At 49.0% G+C, this 24,292-nt stretch overlaps 1 protein-coding gene across 1 annotated transcript; it reads right to left on the bottom strand.

Annotated features, from left to right (window-relative positions):
• Positions 1–10,421: 10,421 nt before the first annotated feature.
• Positions 10,422–21,831, bottom strand: DUSP5 (dual specificity phosphatase 5). Its single transcript, XM_082052453.1, has 4 exons — positions 21,279–21,831; positions 16,777–16,919; positions 15,088–15,307; positions 10,422–12,882 (listed from the first exon to the last, which is right to left on the bottom strand). The coding sequence occupies exons 1-4, from the start codon at positions 21,673–21,675 to the stop codon at positions 12,482–12,484; spliced, it is 1,161 nt and encodes a 386-aa protein (XP_081908579.1). The 5' UTR covers positions 21,676–21,831; the 3' UTR covers positions 10,422–12,481.
• Between the last annotated feature and the right edge of the window lie 2,461 nt (positions 21,832–24,292).

Genomic DNA, 24,292 nt, shown 5'->3' with positions numbered 1-24,292 from the left:
TTAATAGGAAAATGTCAAAGCCCCAACCATTCTTAACTGCCATGTGATGAAATGGTATTACTGAGCACCCATCAGGAGGCTTTGTAACAGATTTCACCTGCACCATTTAAGAAATGGTTCATTGTTTCTTCAGAAAACGCAGCGCTTAAAAAACTAGAGCATTTAATGATTGTTCCACAAACAAAATTCAGGATTAAAATTTCCTGCCTGACTGCTGTGCATTTATTTTGAAATAGGTCAGTTCAGTAACATTTGAGAGAAAAAAATATTTACTCCATTTGCATTTTCAAAATCCCTTTCATTTTAGTATTTTGGGGAACTTAAAGTCCTTAAATGAGTCTCACAACATCTCTCTGGGATTGGTTTGTGTAATGGAATTTACTCCTCACTTTTTCTGGTGCAAAGTGAATTACAGATGCTAGTACTTTGAGTCCCAGCTGTCTGGCCCATCTGAAGGGACCCACTGGCAGGGGTGAGAAGAGAATTAAGAAAGTGAATTTGAATTCTCTGCTTTTCTCACAGTACACTTAACAAATCCTATACCTGGTTAAAATAATTATTTACGTCTAATTTTTTTATTAGTATTGGTGTCTAAATAAGTTGCACAGATTTAAAAATTCTACATAAACTTGTAATTTTCAAAATCAACCCATAAAGCACTCCGGCGAGAGGAAGCAGCAATATGTTTTATGCATTTGAGATGCCACGGGCACAGCACGGCAGGCAGTGCAGTCTGACCTCTGCTGAAACATGTCAGCAAAGGTTTTGCCACAACAAGCAGCTGGGATGTCTCCTCACTAACAGCCTTCTACTCCTGCTAAAGGCCAAGGGTAGAAGGACCACCCTGTGCTACTCATCTCTGTTTCTGAGGGCAGTAATAGGCATAGAAATGTTTTTAAATTGTCAGGTTTTAAAGTTCATTCATCTTTGTCTTCTGCTTTTAGAGGTATAGGATGCTTTGAGTCATGTTTTCGAGCTTTCCTTTGTATTTGAGAAACTTATTTTCACTTAATCATAGACTCCCAGAGCATGGATTTAATCTTCCTCCCCTAAAAAGCGAGTTCAGAGTCACCAGGGTGGCCGTCTGCTGAGGAATATGTTGCCTTTTCTGTTGGCTGCTGCACTGACATTACTGTGCCTGGAGGCACCAAGTCCTCCTGAAAACCCTGGCTCAAGTTAAAGCTTTAAGATCTGAGATCCCACAACCTGCTGGTCCACACCTGGTGGCCCAGATATCTTGCTGTTGTTGAGGTGTACCAAGAAGTGCATCACCCTCTGTATTATGAACAGGCACAAATAAAGACCTGAGATCTTTTTCATCTGTAGGTGTTCATTCCCTCTTGAAGGCTTTGGATATACAGCATACTCTTGCAGTTTGGACATGACTTATGTGTGCGTACAGATGTGCACAGACACCGGGTTATATTTATTCATAGGAATAAAATAATATCTCACTGATATTTCATCAACAAACTTTCCCTCCAGTGTGATGTGCTTGCAAAAATAGCAACTGCGTTCAGTAAGGATTAAGTGGCAAACAATTGTCTAGTTCAAAGGGTGTTTCAAATACAGGCACCTGCATAGACGTTTTGTCACATAGCTTTTAGAGATTTGTATTTGAGGGAGCATGGGTGTGGGGTAGGTATTATATTTTTTGTTATTCTTTCATTTTTGTAGTCCATGCTGAATATATGCACCCAACCCCAGGGCAATGCATGTCATCTTTATTCTGTCAAGCTGCCAGGTCCGTAGGACTGCAGGAAGCTGGCAGCAAGTAAAACAGCTCACTTTATTCAAAACCTGGAAACATATAATCAGTACTTGCTGTGCATGGAGTTCACCTCGCTTCAGCAGGTGCTTCAGAGCTTTATTCTATGTCTCTGTTTTATAAGCAGCGTTTTTCTATAAATACGCTAGAATGAAACATTAGCATTAGAAAGGACGAAGTGGGAACATTGCTTTAATTCATCTAGGCTTCTTTGGCATAAAAATACATCGGGCATTTCTTTCATGAAGCTTAATAGGAACATATAGATGGGATTTGAAGTCTATTTTTTTTTCTTCTCAAATAGTAAAATTTATCTTAGAAAAAACTTTCTAAATGTGTTATGGGGAAAAAGGCTGTTAAAAGCTATTATTAACCTCTGCTATTACCACTTTCAGTTGTGAACCAACATGTGTATAGGCTGCTTTTATTCATGAATGGCTGCAATCACTGAGGTATTTACTGCCATTTTTAAATGACTGGAGAAATCAGCAGGCTCATCACAACATCAGTCACTTGTGCTTCAGCACTTGAAGTCGGTAGCAAGTGGCAGGGGAGGCAGAGCACTCGGGGGACACTTCACCTTTGTGTTGGTGTCACAGCAAAATCCCAGGAGCAAACTGAGGACCAGGCCTCTCGTTAGACACTTTGGTTAGACCTTGCAGAAGCTGGTCTTTAATGGCACTCTGAACACATGGCCAGATATTCTGATATTCTGATTTCAGCTTGTGAAACAAACAGGGCGAGAAAGTGTCTGGCACAAGGTCAAGAAGGGTAACAGTGGGAGAGCCAGCAACAGCTCTCCTCCTGAACTGCCCAGGTCAGGTACAAATCCTGAGGCAGCAAGGCCATAGTGCATCTTTCTCTCACCTTTGAATTCAGTGGTTATGCTAGCAGGTGAAATGAGAAAAAACAGCCCCTTCTTCACAGGCCTGGGCATACACTTCAGTCTCAGTGTGCTGAGCCTGACAGGCTTTTGAGGAACAAGGAGCACTTATTCTGAAAAACATTCAAGTCAGACACACAGAGGTTTCCTTTTCAAGAAAAGTTTCCTGATCTTTATGATCCTCTCTGAATGTGTACAGATAAATAATGATTGTTGACTGTTAAGTATTCATCCGTAAACCCATTCATCCAACATTTTAAGAGAGCTAACATACTTGTCAAGAAGATAGTGGCTGGGTAGAGCAATGGCATAAAATGGACAATAGAAAAAGGTCCTTTTTAAAAAAGGTGTATTTAATTATGAATGAATCTGCTGCAGGTTTTTTGAGGGAAAGCAGTTATTCTGCTCATCATCTTCCAGCTGAGCCTCTCTATGAATAAAATGTGGTTGTGGTTGAATTAATTTTACTTGGTTCACTAATTTTATAACGCAAGCCATCACACACACATGAAATGAATTTACGCACCCGGGTGCTGCAGCAGGGCCGTGCCAGGAGCTCTGCTGTGGGGCAAGAGGGTCCGCATCCTGCCGAAGGGGGGAAACCTTCTATGTTTTTCTTTGCTCTGATGCAACAAAGAGCATTGTTGCATTTGGCAATTTTGTAAAATAAACTATTGCTCTGTTTGTTTCTTTTTTCCTCTTTTTTTTTAGCTCTCAGACAGTGGAAGAGCCCTGCAGTGGGCTGTTTATGGGGTCAGCTGTGCTGGAGGACTCCCCCAGATGTACCCCCAGACCTGTTTTTGGGTGGGCCAGGTGTGAAGGAGAAGCAAATCATGGACCCTGGACCACACAGAGCCCTTGCACCAGTGGCTGCCCCAGCAGTGAGGGTGGCAGCCACCAGCACCCTTGGCTTTGGTGGATGCTGCCCCGGAGCCGGGCTGGGTTGGCACCAGCTCACCCACATCAGGCCAGGTGCGTGGCTGCTTTTGGGGACTGCATCACATTCCAGGGGGGGTGGAAGCACCTGCCACTCACGGCCCTGGGAGGACAGGATCAACTGGTTGTCATAAAAATAAATCATAAGTGAGGGTGACCTCTGGAGAGCTTCCTAATGCAAACTCCGGATGAAAAATCTCCAGCTCAGGCAGCAGCACGAGCCTGGGAGATCAGGAGGTGAATTAAAACCAGTCAATTTTACTTCCAAAGAATCTCTTCATGTTCAAGAGAGCAGTAAATGCGATCTTGGCAGTAAGAGAGCCACTCAGACATAAATATATACATCCCATCTGCCGGACTGGCTGCTCACTCCAAAGCTGCATCCGCAGAAAAACTGATTATTTGCTGTTGTGAAAGAGTGGGTGAGGGACTGAGGGGAAGTGGCAGTGCCTGCCCAGGCCCCAGAGGTGTTGCTGGTTGGATGATATCATTGACCAAATGGATATTTTGCAACCAGTTCCCAGCAATGCCAGGACACAGACTAACCGAGAGCCACAGAGACTCCCTGGGGGAATTGGTGGGTGGATGCAGAGAAGTGGCCAAATGCCTGCGCTGGGCACACGTGGTGTGATGAGCCAGGCTGTGGGGCCAGGGGCAGAAAGAGCCCGCCTGGGTCTGTGACCCATGCCCCCTCATTTCAGGGCAGCTTTTTCAGTCTTTGTGGCCAATATGAACAAAATTATGTTGACAGAGATGCCAGACTAGACATCTGATTTGCACAGAGCGTCCTGAAATACCGAAAAATCCCTTTCCTCCTGCCTCTACTGCTCATTAGCACCTGGAAGGAGACAGCCGCAGTAAATTTGTAATTAGATTAGAACACAAATAATTATTTTGGCTGACCACATCCATCCAACAAAGTAATACACATCCAAACTGATGAATCACATCACAATCACATTGCCTGGATTTTACTCTCAATTTGAGCCATCCGTCTGCAGCCTCCGGACCCACAAGTAAATGTGATTTTTCTAGCCCTGGCACCAACAGCAGCCCCAGGAAAAGGCAGACTCCTTTCCACGGGGCATTTTCACACTAAGGCAGGTGAGTTGCTGGCCTTATGGCATCTGACCGACGTTCACAAGCTGCAGCAACTTCACCTGACACCGGGTGGCCTCCTCTAAGTGTGAAATTTCCTCCTGTCCTTTGAAGATCAAAAGAAAGCGAAAATAACTTCCAGCTTTATCATGGTAACTAAGACCACTACCCCAGAGATTATCTCCGACCTCCCTCCCCCCCAGTTTTAAGCTCAGCATCATTTCTCAGGCTGTTCCCAGGATGAGCCCAGGGACAGCAGGACATCCTTTTCCTATCACACCCAGCCTGGCAGGCTTCACCGCTGCAGCTTTTCACAGTTTGGTCCAGATAACAGGCATCTTTTTTTTTTTTTTAATCTTTTTCAGCCCCCTAAGGAGGTGTCTTGCTGTTTATTCTACCTGATCTCCCTTTGTTCTGGCCTGCTGTGCCCGCTGTCTCCCCTGGTGTCCTCAGCTCCCTCCTGTAGGGGGGCTGGAAGGGAAGGAAATGGAAAGACAAACCGAGAAACCAAGATGGGAACACTGCCTGAAGCCTCTTGGCAGCCTCCCCTGCTGTCTGCAGACATCCTCCACTTGTCCCCGTGACCTTTCCCCAGGATCCCGCAAACCCAAGCACCGAGCAGGGCAGTAGTTGGTTATGCAGAACCCTTCTCCTTCCCCCGTCCTCCCCGTGCACACGGCTGAGAGGTATCCCTGTCAGATGTCACATTCAGGTCCAGAAAAGCTCCTTGCAGCTGGGTTTGGTAATTAGAATTGCCAGGAGCCACTTTAGCACTTAGTAGCACGGGGAACCCTCCCCTTCTCCCCACTGGTGGCCCCTGATCCATCCTCTCAAGCATATTCGCCTGAGTATGTCACGCTGGCTGCCAGAAAACCAGCTGCTCTTCACAGCTGGATTTAGTAAACTGAACCATATCAATGCTTTAGCTCTCGGTAGCACATGGTTTTCTTGCCACCCACTCAGGGCTCCCGTCGCCTGCTTCCTGGCAGAGCGGCTGCTCCAGTGCACTGTGGTTGTCTGAAACACTGTCTGATTGGTTTTGTTTTTATAACTAAATAAAACGTTATAGGCTGGGGGGAGAAAAAATAAAACACCACACAAAAAAACCACACCAAAACTAAACACACACCTAAAATCTCTCTCATAGTAGGGAACATACGGGCCTACAAGCACAGTACAATAGATGCATCATGTTAATGAGATTTTGTGCTTAGGATAGCCTTTGTCCATGGGTCTAATTTGCATTGCAAACATATGAAAAAGCCCTTCTCAGAATGAGATCGATGTCATTATCCCTGATGCAAGGCAGGATGCAAAAACATATGGATAAGCCTGCAAGAAACATTTGGAGAGAAATTCAGGTCCACTCTAGCAGCAAAATGCTTCTTGTGTGAGCAAAGCCACATCAGCAAAGCTTTGCTTTGTACCAACAGAGCAGAAACATCCTCTGTGGGAGAAATGATCTGTGCTGCAGAAAACACAGTTTTGCTGCTACAGTTCTTTTCTATATATTCTCAGGGGATCTCTCTGGTCAGCTCGGTCAGCCCAGCTCTCACTCACTTCCTTTATGCTTTTGACAAATGTGACTGTGCCAGCAGGAGTGCAGCTGCATCGCTTGCCCTGAAAGCCAAGGGCAGAGCCCACAATCGATCCCAGGCTGCCTGACCCCCTGGTCCCTCCATTAGCCACAGTAATTACTCGGGGCAACACGGACATTGCTAGGGAGGCCATGGGTTGAAAGCATCTCTAGGAGATGAACGCACACAGTTCTTCTCCGTTCCTGTTAGAAATCTGGCTAATCTTGGCCAGCCTCTCAGGGCCCAGCCGGATGGCAGTTAATGGTCATGCTGGAATTCGTGTCAATTGATTTTCCAGTTAACTTGACTTAACATGATTGGAGGCATTGGAGCAGAGAGGACATACCCGTTGTTCCAGTTTGAGTCCTGCAGACCTCATATTCCATTTCAATGCAGCGTCAAGTCTAGTTCCAATTAGAATAAATGATTCCTTAGAAGATTTTATGCAAAGATTCATCCAGGCCCTGACCCGAAGCCCATTGCATTCAGGAACTGTCCTCCCCACTGAAGGCAATAGGCTTTGGATCAGGGCCTGGAGGCAGCTTGCAATGTATGGACAATTTAATAACCAGAGATGACTCACTATCAAACTCTGTCTACTTTACAAAGGAGTCTCAGAAATGGAGTATCTGTGTGACAGAAATAAACCACTATTCAGACGCACAAGAGAACCAATGAAAAACCCCTTTATCGCTTCACTTGAGAGACTTAAATCTTGTCTGATGAACGCTTACTCATATGAGTAACTTTACTAACATGAGCAGCTCAGCAAAACCAAGTCTGGAAAAATGGTTATGCCAAAGGGGTTTGAGGTCTTTATCAGTCTGCCTGTCATTTTTGAGCATCTAACAGACCCAGCAGATCAGACACCTTCATGTGCTTCCTGTCCTGAAATCCTGTGACTGCAGTGAGCCTGGTCCTGGGTGGGGACCTGCGTGTCATGTAGCTGTAGGATTTACACTGTGGGTTCTTCCCACTTGTTCTCACATACAGCACATCCAATGGTTCCCATGGATCCCATGCAAGCTTTTCTCCTAGGGGTGCTTTCCATGGGTGGTCTCCCTAGCATGGGTTCTATCCTGGTGTGGCAAGAAAAATCCTTGACAGATACATGAGAGCCCCACAGCAATGCTATCCCTTTGGGGCTTTGTGTTTCTTTCTCCCTTTCTATCTACTATGGTCATTTCTGGTCCGGAATTACTGGCTTTCTGGGTTGGTTTGGTGTTTGTGCAGCTCTCAGCACAACAGGTCTTGCTAGGGTTCCCAGGAGCTACAAATAACTTCCATGAGGTAGGCTAGTACTTGAAAGGGATATTTAGGGGCCATAAATCCTCTTAAATAACTAGACAATGCTGGAAGAAGTGCTGAGCATTTCAGCTCTAACCACAGAAGCCATTTCTCTTGATAATCTTTACATTCCCTGCAAGTGTTCGTAGGCAGGACACATAGGGATGCAGCACTGCTGCTAACAGAAAAATGAACCCGTTTGGTAAGCCTTACTTAGATGTCAGAGTACTTTGAATTTTGAAGCTGAAATAAACAGCTTGAAATGACCCCAGAGTTTATAATGCAACAGTAAAACAAAGTAGGACTTCACAGCTGAGGCCCCAATGTCGGAACTTAATTTGATTTTCTCTGATGACTCAACCTATTTCACAAGCTATTTTCATATTCCTTATTCAGAGAAGTTACTCACGTCTCGGTAAAAGCCTACGATGTGATAAAGCCAAGGAACCGTAATGTGTGGCACTGGTAACACCTCCCACACCAAAAAAAATCCTACTTCCATATTTATGTGGCTCTGCAAATTGATTCCTGTCTTTGTCTCCCCAGAGAGTGAGCTGGCAGCGTGTCTCCTCTCCAATTAGCATGAAGCCGTGAAAAATGGAGATGTAGGGTCAAATTCACCACACCTGGAGCCTCGCTTACTTTTGCCGTGTTACAGGCACAGTTGGATCTTTGACTTCCTGGTAAGGCAAGTGTTGGTTTTAGCACACAAATAACAACGCCTGCAGAATACCTTCTTCATTCAGGCTTTGTCTTCTGAAAAAAAAGAAACTCGCTACCAGAAGGCAAGAAGCTAAGAACTACCTACCTAGTGTTGCTCAGGAGCCAGGGATGGGCATCTCAGTATAAACTCCCCATGAAGCAGGTGAATTTTACCTGGGTTTTACTGGTCAGGATGTAACCTCTACCTTTTGGAAAGTCCTTTAATCAGAGAAGCAGGAGAAGATATTGTAACCAGCATAGGCTGCAGATCACACTAGCAAATGACTAAAAGAACACAAAGGGACACTTAAGGACAACACCCACCCATCCACCCCCAACCCAGATCACTTCACAATCTGATTTGCAATCATGTAAAGACATGTATTTCTTGTGGCAGGTTTTTTTTGAGGAATTTGTTTGTCTTGGAGGCTGAAAGGAAAGGCAGCCTGAGCAAAGCAGAGACCAACTGAGCAGCAGTGCTCACTCTTGCAACACAACCATGCTCTTCGTAAGCCTAAGAGCATGGGACCAAAAGCTTATGTGGCACAAGCCCTCTTCAGTCCCACACCAGGATCTGAAGCAGCTCCTGACAGTGAGGAGTTCAGAACATAAGTGTGTCAATGCTGAGAGATGCTCATGTTCCAGCACAGCCCTGAACAAGCACTTCCAAGGGCAGCAGAACCTGCAAAATCCCCTTTTCTGTGACATTTCCTTTCATCTTCTTTGGACTCAGGTATCATAAAGGATAAGCTCTAATCAAAGCTTTGCCTAAGGGTACAACATTCCTGGCATCTTTCCCTCACTTGCTTTTTCTGATGTCTGAAAGCTTCGTGCTATAGGTTTCCCCTTGCTGTTACAGCTACGTGTGTCTCTGTTTTCCATCACAACTTTGTTTTTGACATCCCCGTTCCTCTGCCAGGCACATTGAACCAGCCAGTTCAGCCTCTGTCAATGTCAGCCGCCATCCTTCAGCACTGACATATCCAACTCACCTGTGTGATCTGAACTTCCATTCCTAGGACTGACCTACCCAGAACCAAGACCATCTGGTCTAAGACTTCCAGGCTGTCCAATCTCATTAATTTGCTTGGCACACAAGCCACAAAACACTGTTGGAGTTGTTTCTCTCACTAAGGACAGAGGCAGCTGTTTTCTGCTGGTGTCTGGAAGCAGAGAATCAGGGTTCCTGCCCTGTCCATGCAGGTTCAAAATCATACGTCACATCCCCCAGTTAGGTGCCATCCTGATTTGTCACACTCACCTTCACACATTGGTGCTTGGGTCCTCAGTTCCACCCTGCCCGTTGGAGCTACATGGGCATGGAGGGACAAGAGCACATACTCTCACTCCAGAGCCCTGCAGTCAGATGGGTCAGATGGCTGTGATGTCCTCTCAGAGAGGTGAGATCTGCCAAACTGGCCAAGGGAAGAGCTGAGCAGGGGTCAGAAATCTTACATTAGCACTAGAACAGCAAAGCATGAACAGGCACAAGAGCATGTCCCTCTGGGAGGCAGCATTTACATCCCAGTGCCCTGGATGTCGGGGTGTCCTCCTGCAGGGAGGAGACATGGGTTGGGACCAGCCAAGCAAAGGGAACCATGCCCTGGGCAGGAGAACAAGCCTCAGGCTCCTGTGCCCAGTCATGAATTACAACCCCCCTTCAGGCTCCCACAGAGCTCTGATCCTCCATCCTTGCTGCATCCCAGCCCAGCGTCTCCCTCTGCCAACACTATCCACCAACACACTGTGCTAAAGGCCAGGATCAGAGTCCCTCTCCATAACCAGAACAGCTGCCTTCTCTCCCTGCTAAATACCTGGTCCTCCGCCTGGCCTGTGATCCTTTCCAGCTGCTGTGGTCAAACCTGCCAAGGCCAGCAGTCCCTCTGTTAACCCCTTCAGCCCGCTGCCTTGTGCTCTGCAGGTTCTCATGGCAAACATCAGCTCTGCAGAGGTTTCAGCCTCCTCATCCTTGAGAAACAAAGCTGGTCATTCCCCCAGAAGATGTTTTATGCTGTTTAATAAAGCTGTTGGCTGCTCTGTTTCTGTCAAGGTTGCAGGTCTCTGTGGTCAGTACACGGCCACTCTTGCTAAGCCTAGCAGCCTTTCTGCTGTGAGAGCTGAGAAACAGAGAGCACTCTCCAGGGCTCCCCAAGGGGAGCAATCAGATCTTTCAGAAAATTAATTGATCGGCTCTTACTGGATCACCTGCCTCACCTCCCCAGCTGCTGGCTCCTGTGTTCAGGTTTCCCAGAGCCCAGGCAGGGCTGCTGCCATGCCCCCCGACACAGGGAGAAAATTCAAAGCCTGTCTCCAATGACAGCTTCTCACCTGTGAGATTTGCTTCCCACGGGGAGGATGTTACAATTGGATGAACCCCAGAGGGCAGAAATGCTTTGTAACTCACCCAGACATCTACCATAAGTTTTTCAACTTGATAACTTGGAAATGCAAATTAAAATGTATTGCAGTGATGAGCCAGTAAGAGCTTAAAAACTCCCAGCTGAAAAGGGGTATTGAATGGCTCAGCGATGCTGCCACCTCAAATTAATTTTTTTCATTTGAAAAAAGGGAAAAGATGAGCATTACCCACATGCCCTGGTCCCTGGTGTGACGCTCGTGGGTGGCCTGTGGCACAGGGCATGCAACATCCCATGGCAAGTGCTTGGGAAGGAAGTGGGGGCTGTGTCTACTTCAGATTTTCATCTTCAGCAAGATGGTAAATCTTATATAAAACATGCATGAATCAAAACAGAAGTGCCTGCCTGACTGCTGGGAAGTGACGCCACCGTGACTCATGTCGTGCTGTTTAAAACAATCCTCCCCCTCACCTTCTCCCCTTTGTAGAGATGCACCTTGGAGGCTTTGAGCACAGCGCCCAGGGGTGCTTACCCTCCTCTTCTCTCTCCGTACATCACTTTTGGGCCAGGGGACCTCTTCTGCCACCAAGCTCTGCAAAAGCACTTCAGCAGCTCACTCTGAGTACAACAAACAGCTTTGGTTTCCTGGCTTTTTTTTTTCCTCTTTATTATTATTTTTTTTTTTACACTCCATAAAAACCATTGCAGGTTTTTTCACATTCACAAGATCTTCTGGAAATTATTGCCATTTCCCATACATATTACATATTTAAAAAAATAAAAAGGTCAACAAGACAAAGTGAACTGCTTGTTCTGAACTCCCTGCAGACACAGAAACCAACGTGAGCAGTTTTCACGGAGGAAGGCTAGCTGGAAGGTGGGACCACACACACTAAGCAAGTCACATAACACTGAACAAGACCACTTGACCACAAACAATACAGATCACAGATCGGGAACACTTGGGAAGGGATGGAGGAAGAGGTGGCTTAGAGCTGAGCTTGTCAGGGTTTTATTTTTTTGGTGTAAAATCCAGCAGTTACAGTATCATCTGATGGAAAGTAACTGGTATGAGGACATTCAAGTATTCTAGGGCTGTTCTTATACAACAGATGGGAGGATAATAGCTCAGCAGGGTAGCCTGATAGCTTCAGTTAAGTTCCCTGCTTTAGTTAAAAGCACATCCAGTACAAAGGCAAATGCAGACGTACAGGAAATGCCACACCTGAATGGATCCACGGGCTGGTTTGGTATCCAGTTACGCTGTGGTCAATACCTGACACTTCAGAGGCTGGAGCAGGGGAGGGGATTTTCACCTGGTTGTGCAATGGTGTCCTGGGAAAGGAGCTTCCTCCCACCACCCCAGCCCTTCGCTCCCTGAAAGTGTGACACAGGAGAGGGGAGGAGGAAAGCCAGAGAAAAAGCAGAATGAATATTCACTCCCACCACCTCTGCAGTCGCAAAGATGGTGCTTTTTCTTTTGCTTTCTTCCCCACTGCTGCTGTTTATTGCTTGAAACCTTAAATAAGGGTCTTTAAAAAAATAAGAAGGGAAGCAGATGGGAACTGAGAACATACTAAATGGATTTCTCATTGTTCCCCAGGAATCTGGAAATACAGTAGTGGGTACACACTCTGTGGTTAAAAACCTAAAAAAGCACTTTAAAAAAAAAAAGACACTAAAATTCAGAAAACCTGCCACACTTAGAGCACTTGCATCTTACAGTCACAGCATACGGGAAGTATGACCCACAACCACCACTCCATCTCAGACTAAGTTGATGAGGTTTCTCTATTGCACGTTCATGAAATGTTCTTGTTGGGGTCACAGTTTGGATCAGAGGACCTCACCAGCTCTGGTCTCCCTGGGATGTTCAGCAGGACGAAGATGCCGTCATTGGGCTGAGTTTCAGTGGGTGGACAGGAGAGTGGATGGGCACAGAACTCAACACTGAGGTAGGAAAGGCAAAACACGAGCCTTCAAAGTTTTTGCCTAATGTCAGTTCTTCTGCAAAAAAAGATGCAGCTTCTCTTTTGCACGAGGTGACAGGAGGGCTGGGAGTGGAAGACAAGATCTCTGACTCGTACTGTAGCAACTGGCCCATGAAACCAAAGTTTGGCGAGATCAGGCTCCGGCGCTGCTTGATATAATCGAAGGCTTCCTCCAAGCAGAGCTTCTTCGTCTTCATGAGATACGCCATGCAGATGGTGGGAGAGCGTGAAATCCCTGCTTCACAGTGCACCAGGATTTTTCCCCCAGTTCGTCTGACATAATCTAGGGGAAAAAAAGTAATTCCAGACATCAGTTGTTGTTGGGGATGGAGAAGACACTGTGACACACACCCAGTACTGGAGGTGGAATATGGCACACAGCCAGTCCACTAACAAGGAAAGGCTTGCTCTTCTGTTGGGTACTAAGAGTAACATGGAGATTAAAAAGAAAAGGGGGACAAAAGCCAGTCTGAGGTGGAGCTGATCTGCAGATAACATGTGGTTTCAGGATTTGTGTATCCTGATTAGCTTCTTTCTGCATTTTTTTTTTTTTAGGAAAGTCCTTCCCCTGTCTCCTCCTCTTGTGGAACCACTCACTTTGCAGAGCATTGCAAGATAGAGATCAGCTATCTGGGCAATGCTCAGGTTTGCTGTAACTACATTTCTCTGCCTATGGCTCAAAGAACTGACCCAAGCCCAGCCTTGCCAGCACTCCCACCATCAGGTCTTTCAAAAGAGAGAACAGCTGGGCTGCCTTCCTCTCATCAGCTTTGCTAGGAAAACAGGACTTTCCATTAAAGTCCAAACCCAACTCCCTGCTCGGCTGGTTCACAGCAAGTGGTGGTGCCAGGAGCTGAGCCCTTGGTGGGTACCCTTGGGTGGAGAGGCTGAGCTCACTCCCTGGGGCTCACCACAAAGCACAGGAGGGCTGGTAGGCAGTTGCTAATTACAGCCTGGTTAAAGGATGTTTGGACTTAAGTCAGGATATAAAAGGCTTATGCAAAGCACCCTTTTTACTCAACAGGAGCCACTGTGGTTACTCACACAACACAATGATTGTTATTAGATTAAAGAGAGTGTGCTTAAAATAAGCCCTTTCCACACAAAAATACAGTTCAAAAATAGATGTTCTCTGCTCTATTGCCTTGAGCAATATGTTCAAGCTCCAATTTATGGAGAACTGTGCTGAATGTAGTGCTCAGTGCATGGCACTGAAACAACACAGAGCTGAGCAAGTTATCATTTGCCTGTCTTCAATTGTCTGCCAGGGGACTGGTGCCACCACAACCAGTTATATTTAACTACTGCACAAAATAAAGAAGACATGGATTTGAGTCATACACAGCATCTACACCACATGCCCAGTTTTAAAAGAAAGTGAAAACTAAAGTCATCCTCAAAATCTGGGAAATTTCCAAGTGACTCAACAACTATCAGAAGGGGTTTGGGATGGGACAGAGAGGTGTTGTGGATTAGCATTTCCCTGAAAGATGTGAGAGTTCCCTTACCAGGAAGGGCTCGGAGGGCACCCTCAGATCAGGTGTTTGGAATTCTGCCTGCACTGTCAAAGGACTCAAACTCAGCCGAGCAATGAGTCCAGCAAGTCTGTAACTGGGGTTTTGTTCTGTTTCTCTCTCAAGTGTTCCTGGAGAGCAACAGCACCAATTTCAACACCATCTCCACCTGGGCTTAGGCTGTTCCACCCCACCAAACCACCATGAGCCTCTTCCTTGTGCTAACTGGCATGGCCAGTGTGCCGCTCACTGGCCCAGCCTGGCGTGGGAAGATTTGGGAGGAGATGGCTTGAAGTTTTCTTTTTTTTTTTTTTTTTTTTGCATTGGGGTGTCTGATTAAAGGGTGAGATACTAACATGATCAAAAGCAGAAATGGAAAGAGTTCTTGAGAGAAGGGGAGACACTGGATTTCTAAGACCCTGGCTCTGGAATATCTCAGCACAGCAAAGCAACAAGCTGACTCTGCTTCACCTGGCTTTTACAGGGTCTGGCATGCAAGTGCAAGGAACCAATATGTTTTTTTCCTCTACAAAAAAAATCAATAGACTTTAGTGTTACTCAACCATACTTCTTTGTTCCCTGTCATGCTGAAGTTAAGCTTATACTTGCTTTGAAAAGAAACCAGCTCACTTGACTGCTTGAGCACATGAGGCAAGAGGAGGCATTTTTCTCACTCAGCCTCCCAGCATGGAAAGAAGGACAAAGACCTTGCTCTGAATTTCCCTCTTCATTCCTTCCTTGCTGAAATCCCTCTGCCAGGAGAGATGCTGGGGAAGGGAAGGAGCTCATACTTTTGCTGTCACATCTGGGAGCATACAGAAAATAATGTGTCCTTCCCACCAGTATGTATTCTATATTAAATCAATTTAACAATTAGCGAATTTCCGGATCTTCATGTATCTTGAATTAAATAAATTTAAATTAAATTGATTTAAAATACATAAAGATCTGAAAATGTGTTCATTTGGACCTACCAATGAAGTCGATGGCTTCCTGGAAGTGTGAGCTGATGTCTGCCGTGTGACTGTCCTCCACCGGGATCCACTTGTAGCAGTACTGGTCTTTGAAGGACTCTGAGCTTTTCCTGGAGACGTTCAGCAGGGCCGTGATGTGCAGGTTGGCGAGAAACTCACACTTGGAAGCGTGATAGGCACTACCAAGGTAGAGAAAAGGCAGGATTTCAACTGGACCACCCTGGAAGAGAAGGAGCAGAAGCATGTAATTCCTTTTCAAGGGTATTTGATTTCTGATACCCGAGAGAGCAGCAAGGGAGCCTGCGTGGGCACCCTCTCCCTCCCTCGCTGGCATTTTTGGATCCCAGTGCTGCTGACCAGTGAATCACTGTGGTATCAAAGCCCACGCAGGAAAAAGGTTTTCATTTTCTTGTCCACATCTGTGAGGTACAAAGTGAGATCCAGCCCACTCGCATGCAGGATGTTTCTGGCTTTCTTTAAAGCGCTGCCCCTCAGGACGGCCCCAAAGCGCTTTCATATGTGAGGCCCGTTCCCTCTGAGGCTTTACCAAAATACAGGCAAGGTGGGGAGCCATGTCTGAGCAGGGAGGAAGAGGAGGATGGAGAAAAAGGCTGCTCTAGCTCAGTCCAGGACTCAGCCCCTCCACTCGCACCTCTAAAGTTGAAGGAAAGTTAAAAAAAAAAAAAAAAAAATTGGAGCAGGGCTCCTTGTCCCCCTGCACCTCCCTGAGACACAGCACCCGCTGCGTCACCCGCCCTGAGATGTCATCTCGGTTCCTCCTTCCTCAGCGCAAGCAAAGCCTGGGTGACGAGACCGCGAAAGAAAAAAAGCCACCGCCTGACACAAGGGTTTCGGAGATTGCAGGTAACTTTCCATGATGCACAAGAGCTGCTGCCAGCCCCCAGCTGTAAGAAACCAGCTTTCCACCCCCCGAGCTGCCTGCAGGTCTCACGCACAGGGGACAGTCGGGACCACAGAGGTGGCAGGATAGAGCCTGGGGACAGAGGTACCCCTGGTGTGGGAGGTCCCCGGGGAGCAGAGGGGCATTGCCTGGGGCTCCCCCAGTGCCAGGAAACAGGTGTCGTGGCGGAAGCAGCCCAACCGCAGGTGACAGCTCAGAGCACACGTGTTCCCCAGGCTGGGCAGGCAAGGGGGTGTGATGACTTCCCCTGTGGAAACCCCACTCCCCCCCAGCCGAGGGCAACTCTCCAGAGCTGCTGCCTCTTTTCAAAAGCAGCCCCATGGCCCCAGCCTCCCTCCGCCAGTGCCAGAGCCCTCCTGGGGTGCCGGAGGACGCATGGGCAAAGCACATCTGCCAGAAAAAGGACACTTACGGCAGACCCTCCCTTGCCCATTTTAAGTCTCTTGGGGAGGCACGAGCTGCTCACAGCTCATGCTGCCTGGCTGTGTGATAAGGACAAGTCACAAATACAGATTTGGGGCTAGACAGGTTTTTTTCCTCCTTCTACTGCCGAATTATGAAGCAGGGGCACAGGCGCTGCTGGCCAACAGCAAACACAGGGCATCTTATTCAACACATGGGCTGCCAGCCTGGACTGTGACAATGTACTGACAGCCTGTGCCAGCACCAGGGCCCCTCCCCAGCACCCTGCCAGCCTCCACCTGAGCCTGGTGGCAGGAGGGACAAGACGCAAGGGGAAGGTGACCCACCACAGCTGTGACACACACCTGGTCATAAGCGGGTTTGTGGTTGGCACTCTGCTTCTCACAGTGGCTGGAGAGGTTCCTCTCGGCCTCTGTTCTCTCCGGGGAAATGAGTTTTCCATCCACACAGCACTCAGGATATTGCGAGTTAAAGGTTTCATATCCCCCTAGGGAAGGGAGAAAAAAAAAAAAAAAAAAAGACATGAATGGTTTGGCTTCCAAAAACTGGTTTAATTAAAGTGGAGGAGAAATGAAGCTCTGGCACTTGCAATGCAGTGGAATAGTGCTGCACAGCAATGGGCCCCAGGGGGTTAATGAGGGATAATGCTCCCATGGGGAAAAAGGTTTGTTTAGAAGGCTTGGACCTGCTAAAGAAAAATGTCTGATAGTACTGACAATTATTAACTCACCAACAGCCACTGGATCCAGATTAAAACTGTTAGCGAACATAATTCTGTTGAGTCTAGCAACCATTAACTCCAGTACAGCAGGGACTAAACTCCCTCCCCCAGGTTTTATAGGTGAGCAATATTTCCAGCAGTTGAGATGGAGATTTTCTACTCAATAGTCATCCTCTCTAAATCTGTTATTACTGTGACAACATAAGAAATATTTTATTTGCATTTTTGAATGGACACAAGCACAAGAGGGGAATGGTTGTGACTGTGTCAATTATCACCACAATGCACAAGACAGCGAAGTAATGAAGACAGCCCCACTGAAACCAATCTATTAAATAACAGCTATAAAACTTAATGAAATCCTGTGACAGCATTTGACAACTGAATAGCCCCACATGAGCTATTCTGGATGGTTAAGTACTGCATTCGTTTCATTCAATGCACTGCTAATGAAAAGGAATTAATCCTATTATTACATCGTTACTCAAAGTTTGTTGTCAGCTAAATCGTTGCCTATTTCCAGTCTAGGAATATGCTGCATCGAAGCACACAATCTCCAAAATTAACATGAACAAGTCAGGTAGCAGGAGCAGCCTGGAAACAGTGGTGTGCCAAGTGTCTACCACCTGTGCTTTTTCAGAACAGAAATGAACAGCAAAAGCTCTTGAATAATCCTTCAGAGTGTGGCCCTCAAGTAAACAAGGCTCAGAAAGCAAACCCTCTGTGATTCATTCATCTGCAACTGTTTCGCCCTGATAAGCAGTGTCGATGTGGGTGCCCCAGTGCAAGGAAGGGTTTCAAAACAAAAGGAAGTGCTGAAGATCTGAGCAGCCGCACACCCCACCACCCACACTGCCAGGGCAGCCCGGTACAGCTACCTCTGACATTTCAGCCCCCTAACGCGGGTGTCTCATTGGTTTGCAATGTTTGAGCAGATGTGTGCTCAAATTCGTGACGTGCTGCTGTCGCCCACTCACTCCTGCTGTGGGGTCCTCGTGTTACAAGTGGCTGGCACAATCCAAAGCCCACTGAACATGATGAAACTCTGTTTTCCATGACGGAGGGCAGGAGGGTGACTTTGCAGTCAGCTGGCACTCAGCACCTGCACCTTTCCTCCTACTCCCGAGCCTCATTCAGTCGGCTCACCCCAGAGTTCACAGCGCGAGGGAGTGGGTCAAGCAGCCAAGTGACCATGGAGACCATGACGGGGGTGATAAAAATGATATCCACAACAACTGGGTTGATAAAATGATCAACTTGCAGTGTGAAAAGCCAACAAACACAAGCAGTTCTCCAGGTTCCTATGCTCTCCAGATCTCCAACTGCCCTTCATGGGGTGGCCTTTTAAATCCTCTTGTTTTGCATAGCTGACCTTATCTCTCCCTGCTCCCCAGCCATCATATAGGAAATATATATCCAGTTTATATAAATAGCCATTATCCCTATTTGTGCCCTGTGCTGTGTTTTTTACTTCTGAATGAACACAGAAATCTGCCTGAGCCAAATCAGTGTGCGTGTTTGAACAGACATGCATGTCTCATGTCTCTGGGGCACCTAACGCACACAGCTGGTGAATGGTTAATTACAAGCCTTGGGGATCAGGATATTTGCAGGCCATTCTTACGGTGAGTCATCTTCTCATCCCATCCTCCAGCAATGTCCTCTTCCCCCTCCCCACTCAACCTAACTTCCCTGAGGTCATTTCTGCAAATACTAGATTGCTCATCACAGAAAGCTGGGCTGCACTTCGGTTTTAATCAATAAATAATAGAATCATTGTCAGCACCAAGGGAGGATCCGTTATTTTATCGTTCTGCAAGCTCTTCCTCTGCCACACAACTGCTTTCACCCTGCTGGGGCTGAGCTCACCCAGAATGAAACTGCACCTACACAGATGAAAGATGTGACATACTCAGCCCCTAGAAGCCAGAAAGCAGAGGAAGGAACACGGCCTGCATACAATTTGGTGTGCAACTGCTCTGCACTAGCCTCCCTGCCCGGGGCCAGGTCCCCAGGATGCTTGACCTGATGAGGATGACCTACTGATATCTCATCACCGAGACTTCCAAGACAAGACCAAGACCTTGTTAACCTTCTAAGTAGCCAGCACCTCCTCTCAGTTCCCACACACCTAGGAAAAATGTGAATATAAGGGGGAAACCTCAAGGAATTTTTTTTTTTCTGGTAGTTTCGCAGCCCATAATTTGCAAGTTTGGTGTTACAGACCCCAAAAGGACTCTTTATTCTGATCAGTGCCCAGTGCTTCAGGGTGATTTATACCCCCACTGTCACAGAGATCTTCCCCCAGACCACATCAGCTTCCTGGGGGGGTCTGTGGCCCCAGTGAATCACCAGCGCTGCCCAGTGAGTCACTGGCTCCTCAGGCCACACCAGATCTGAAATGGAGCAGTGGACTTCACAGGCCTGATCCCAGAGCACTCCCAGCAAAGCAAATGGGAAGAGCAGCAGGAAAAGGAGGGAACTTTCTCATCCACCAAAGGGGAATCTTTTTAGCCTCAAATCAACAGGTTTCCAGATAAGAAACTTCACAATATGCACAAGGTAGAAAGCAGAGCCTCCATTGAAACCCCACCCCAGATAAACTGCCCACAGCCACAGTCACCACTTCAAAGTGTGGGGCTGGTACATGAGGAGGTAAGGACGATTTTGTGGCTACACAAGCAAGCTGGGAGTCAGCAGAGCTTAGCACAGACCCTGCTTTGCCACAGTTTTCCCAGCGTGACCCTGGAGATGTTTCTTTATCCCTGCTTTAATTGGGTCCCCAAGGATTTGCCAGGCCCAGTACAGTGCAATATCTTTCTTTGCCAGGCCCAATACAGTGCAATATCTGGGCCGTGCTGTCCTTGTGCATATCTCTGCCCTGCAGCAGTAGAATTGGTCGTTTTGGGGTGACCATCAGAGCCCAGGGCAGGCTGGCAGTGACCGGACAGAGCCAGGGTGGTGGCAAACCACCCTGGAAATCTCCCCCCGCCTTGGTAGCAGGCAATACCCAGGCTGGAGGTGCCTCTGCTCGGCAAGAAGCCCTCCAGGCACCGATTGTAATAGGAGGTACAAAGTGGGCACATCAGGACAAAAACTACTGCGATGAAAGACTTAACAAAAGTGAATTAACCCTGGCTCTTGAGGAGGCAGGGGCAGTTCATTCAAGAAACCTCGCCTGGTTTTCTCCTCCGTTTATGTCCTCCCCATGGCCTCAGGTTATGGTGAGGGGTGTGTCTGAGAACTCCTGCTTCGGTGTGGACCCGCTCCGGGGGCCCCGCGGCCCCAGCAGCCGGGTGTGCGGTGCTGCGGGCGGGAGCGGCCCCGGCCGGGCAGTCCCGGAGAGAGCGGGGCTGAGAAAACAGAGAGGGCGAAAGGACAAAGGCGCTACCGGGAGAAATGGAGGGGAAGCAGGGATGGGAGGACAGAGAAAGGGCGGGCTGTTTTGTTTGTTTGTTTTTTTTTTTTTTTTTTAATCGTTTTATTATCCTCGGGTTACTCGAAAGGAAAACAGAGAACCGCAATCAAAGGGCTATAATAGACGTGGGGGAGAAGGTATTTATGTCCCCCAAGAAGCGCCCGAGTTTCCGCTATGGGTTTCCCCCTCCAGCCTCGATCTGCCCGATGGAGAGATAAACCTCCCTGCCCTGGGTGGAGGAGCGGGCACCGATCCCTCGGGTTCGGGCGCCCAATACGAGTCGCCCCGTGTCACCGGGCTGAGAACAAGGAGCGCTCCTCGCTTCTGCGGGGCTGAGTTTATTTTTCACGCAGCCCCAATTCCTCTCGCCCCCCTCCCCTCCTGATAATGTTCGAATATTTTTCTTCTTCCCTATATATTGTTCGCTTTTCATGAGCCTCAAACGCGCGGCGGGGGTGAGCGGAAAGGCATTTGAGCTCAGCCCTCAGAGTCTATCCGGGATTTACTTCTAGTGGGTGGAAAAGAAACGAAATCCCGGCGTTACCTCCTTGCCCTGCACCAACAATCAGGTTAACTGTAGGACGGTGGCGGTGCAGGAGAGGGGACCGGAGTACGGCGGGGCCGCCGTTACCCGGACAGGTTTCGAGGGTCAATCCACGCCGCTGCCCCCAGCCCCCGCCCCCCGCTTTCCCCGCCGCCCCTCTCACCTTTCAGAAAGCAGACCCTGGCCCCGGCCTCCGGCAGGCTGGAGAGCAGAGCGTTGAGGACGATCTGGGCCGTGCTGTCCTTCTTCAGCTTCTGCCAGTGCCCCGTGCCCTGGTCCAGCACCACCACGGCTGCCAGGCGGCCGGGCGCCGCCGGTCCCTCGCCGCCGCCCAGCAGCAGCCGGGCTCGGGCCGCCGCGTCGGGCACCACGAAGTGGAGCGGCACGGCCCCGCCGCGGGCCCGCCGCATCACCACCGAGTTGAGGTTGACGTTGAGCGAGCCGCGGAGGCAGGAGGCCGAGTAGGACAGGTACGGCCGGCAGTCCAGCACCAGGCAGCGGGAGGGCTCCTTCCGCAGGAGCTTCCTCAGCTGGCGGCAGTCGAGGGATGTGACTTTCATGCCTCCGCGGGTCGCGCCCCGCCGCAGCCGGGGCAGGAGCGGGGAGAGCGGAAAAGGACGGTGCGCGCTGGTGAGTCCCGGTGCTGGCGCGGGAGCCGCAGCGCCTCGGCCAGCGGCGGCAGGAGGGACAGGCGGAGACACCGCGGTACCGCGCCGAGCCCGGGCAGGGAATCCCGGCTGCCGCCACTGGGCATTTATATGAATGGGAGGCTGGGCCCTGACGACACTGCCCATATAAGGGGAGTGACGCTCCCGCCTTCCAAACATGGGCATCCCCCGCCCAGCGCCGCCCGGCGCACCGCCCCCTGGCGGGGATCCCCTCCCTCCTTCCCCGGCATCAGGCGGGGGCTGCGGCCGCGCAGGCAGCGTTAGTCAGGCTCGGAGGCAGAGGAAGCTGAAAAATGCCGCAAAAATTCTTCAGTCATCGGCCTGAGGCTCATCCCAGCATCACCACTCTCCCCCCAGTCAAAACCGGGAAGCGTGCCGGGGGAGGGAAGGGGGTGGAGAGAGGGGAGGAAGGGTAGCACTGGACAGGCTTCTCACACCAGGTTGCAAAGGTGCTTTCAGTTCCCCTCATTCCCACTCTCATTGTGTATGTCCTTGCCCCCAGCAAAGCCCAAGCACAGGCAGGCCTGCCTGCGAGTGCACCGCTGCTCAGGGAATGGGAGCTGCCTCCTCCTAGACCCCCTCGGAAAGAGCTGGGTCCCCTGCCTGGGCGGCAGTTTACATCAAGGCAAGCAGGTAATCGAGTGAGAAGTGTGGACCGCCTGGGGAACGTCCCTGGGGATGTGGTTACCTGGCCCAAGGTTCACAGCCTGGCAGCAAGGGAGGAAACAAGGAGTAACAGCCTGAGAAAAAGCAAGATGTGCCATTTCTGCAGAACTAATGAATGCTGTGGAGGTGGGGTTGTGGATGGGAGGGCTACCTGTGACAGAAAAACTGCTGACATGGCTGTTTGGGGGATCTTATGTCCCTTTCCTTGTGGTAAACTTCTAAGCTGCAAAACTATACCTAGAGGACCTGTGAGACAGTACAGACCTCAGTCTGAGCCTGTGTCCAGAAGTCTTGACACAGGAATCAGGAAATTTGGCACTTGCCCTTTCCTTGTAGATGAGTTTTGCAAACTGACTAAAAAAGAGAACTGGAAATCCCTAGAAAAAGTTAGGCAGAAGGATGAGCTCCAGCCAAAGCAGGATTACAGCCGGGGCAGATTACAGTGGTGCTGTCTCAGAGCAGGGTGTCATTTATTCTGATGGGGCCCTGAAAGTATGTTCACCTCAACAGCAGGCAGGAAGTGCCATCCCTGCCTCAAATTGCCTGCAGCTGAAACAGAGAAGCATGAAAGAGAGTCTGCGAGGAAAATGTTCAAGCTGATCGAAAGAATAGCAACTACTGGTTTCGAAGCACCTCCTCCTCTTCCTCTTTCAACCCCACTGCAGCCCCCAGCTGGCTCCTTCTAACCTGACCCCTCCTCTGAGTCAGTCAGGGTATGAGATGGAACAAAAATAGAAATAGATTGTGGGTAGGGGCAGATGTTCGCAGAGCGTCTTGGCGTGGGTGTTGTCTTCACCTGGCCACCACCATCACAGCAGCCTGGCTTCATCCCTTCTTCTGCACCCACCCTGGGAGGCAGCTGGGCATGGCTGGGACCATGCGGCTGGGATGGCTGTCCCCATGTGCCAGCATGGTCCCTGCCAGAACTGGATCCCCACCATGAGAAGCATTGCTACAGCCATGCTGAAAACCTTCTCATCAACCCATGGACAGACCAATTCCCCCACTTTATTTTTCACTAAGTGGGAGCCTGGCGCAGGCAGGGGTGCAGTGACTTGTTCCTGCTCACATAGGAAAGCCCTGGCACTGCCAGAACACAACCTGCCCTTCCTGCCTCCCAGTCCCCAGCTTCAGGAGCTGCTTCTTCCTCCCCAAGAAGCAGCCCGGCTCCCTCGGGGCTCAGCCCCCAGTAACAGCCCAGCTGGCCAACTGGTCCCAGCGCAGCACAGGGAGGGGAAGAGGGGCTGTGGGCAGAGGCTGGTGTGTTTCTCCCTCCTGGGAGGAAGGAGGGGGCCCAGCACAGTCACACGAGAGCATCATTTCCTCTCAGGAAACCAAAGCAAAATGTGGAGGGGTGGGAAAGAGAGCTTTCACCCCCCGCACACTCCTCCCGGTGGTGTGCTAGTCTGACAGAAGGGGCAAATCACACCAGCCCAGAAAATAACCTCTCTGAGAAATACCTGAAGTTTGGCCTGTAGTGGCAGCAGGGTGTATGTGTATCACCAGACCTGACCTGCAGCTGACCTTCCTCCTTTTACACACCTAATGCTCAGCATCCAAACAACTGTCTTTCAGTAGATTACAGCTCTGCTTTTGTTTCTTAATGGAGTGAGTCATGACCACCTTTTTATTAGAAGAAAATAACAAGGCTAACAACAGCAGTGCTAATGCTTCCTCCGCTGCAGGGTACTGGACGCAGAGTGTCCCTGACTTCTCTGCCCACCAGCAAAATGAGTCGGTTGTACTTGGAAACAGATGAGCAATCGGGGCTGATGCTGTCAGGGCTGTGGGATGGTCACGGATACTTTTCCCCGCCGGAGCAGCTCCTTCGTTTGTCAGGTGC

Source organism: Streptopelia decaocto (assembly GCF_964273445.1).
Source record: "Streptopelia decaocto genome assembly, chromosome: 5".
In the NCBI taxonomy this organism is placed as follows: Eukaryota; Metazoa; Chordata; class Aves; order Columbiformes; family Columbidae; genus Streptopelia; species Streptopelia decaocto.
This window is presented reverse-complemented; position numbering and strand designations above follow the sequence as displayed.

What these genes read in the sequence shown, in the direction of transcription:
- DUSP5 (XM_082052453.1), bottom strand. Translation starts at nt 21,675, where the DNA reads ATGAAAGTCACATCCCTCGACTGCCGCCAGCTGAGGAAGCTCCTGCGG. An exon ending in CAGGGTCTGCTTTCTGAAAG is followed by an intron (nt 16,920 to 21,278) that starts GTGAGAGGGGCG and finishes TCCCTTCCCTAG; the next exon opens with GGGGATATGAAACCTTTAAC. An exon ending in GGAAGCCATCGACTTCATTG is followed by an intron (nt 12,883 to 15,087) that starts GTAGGTCCAAAT and finishes TTTTTCCCCTAG; the next exon opens with ATTATGTCAGACGAACTGGG.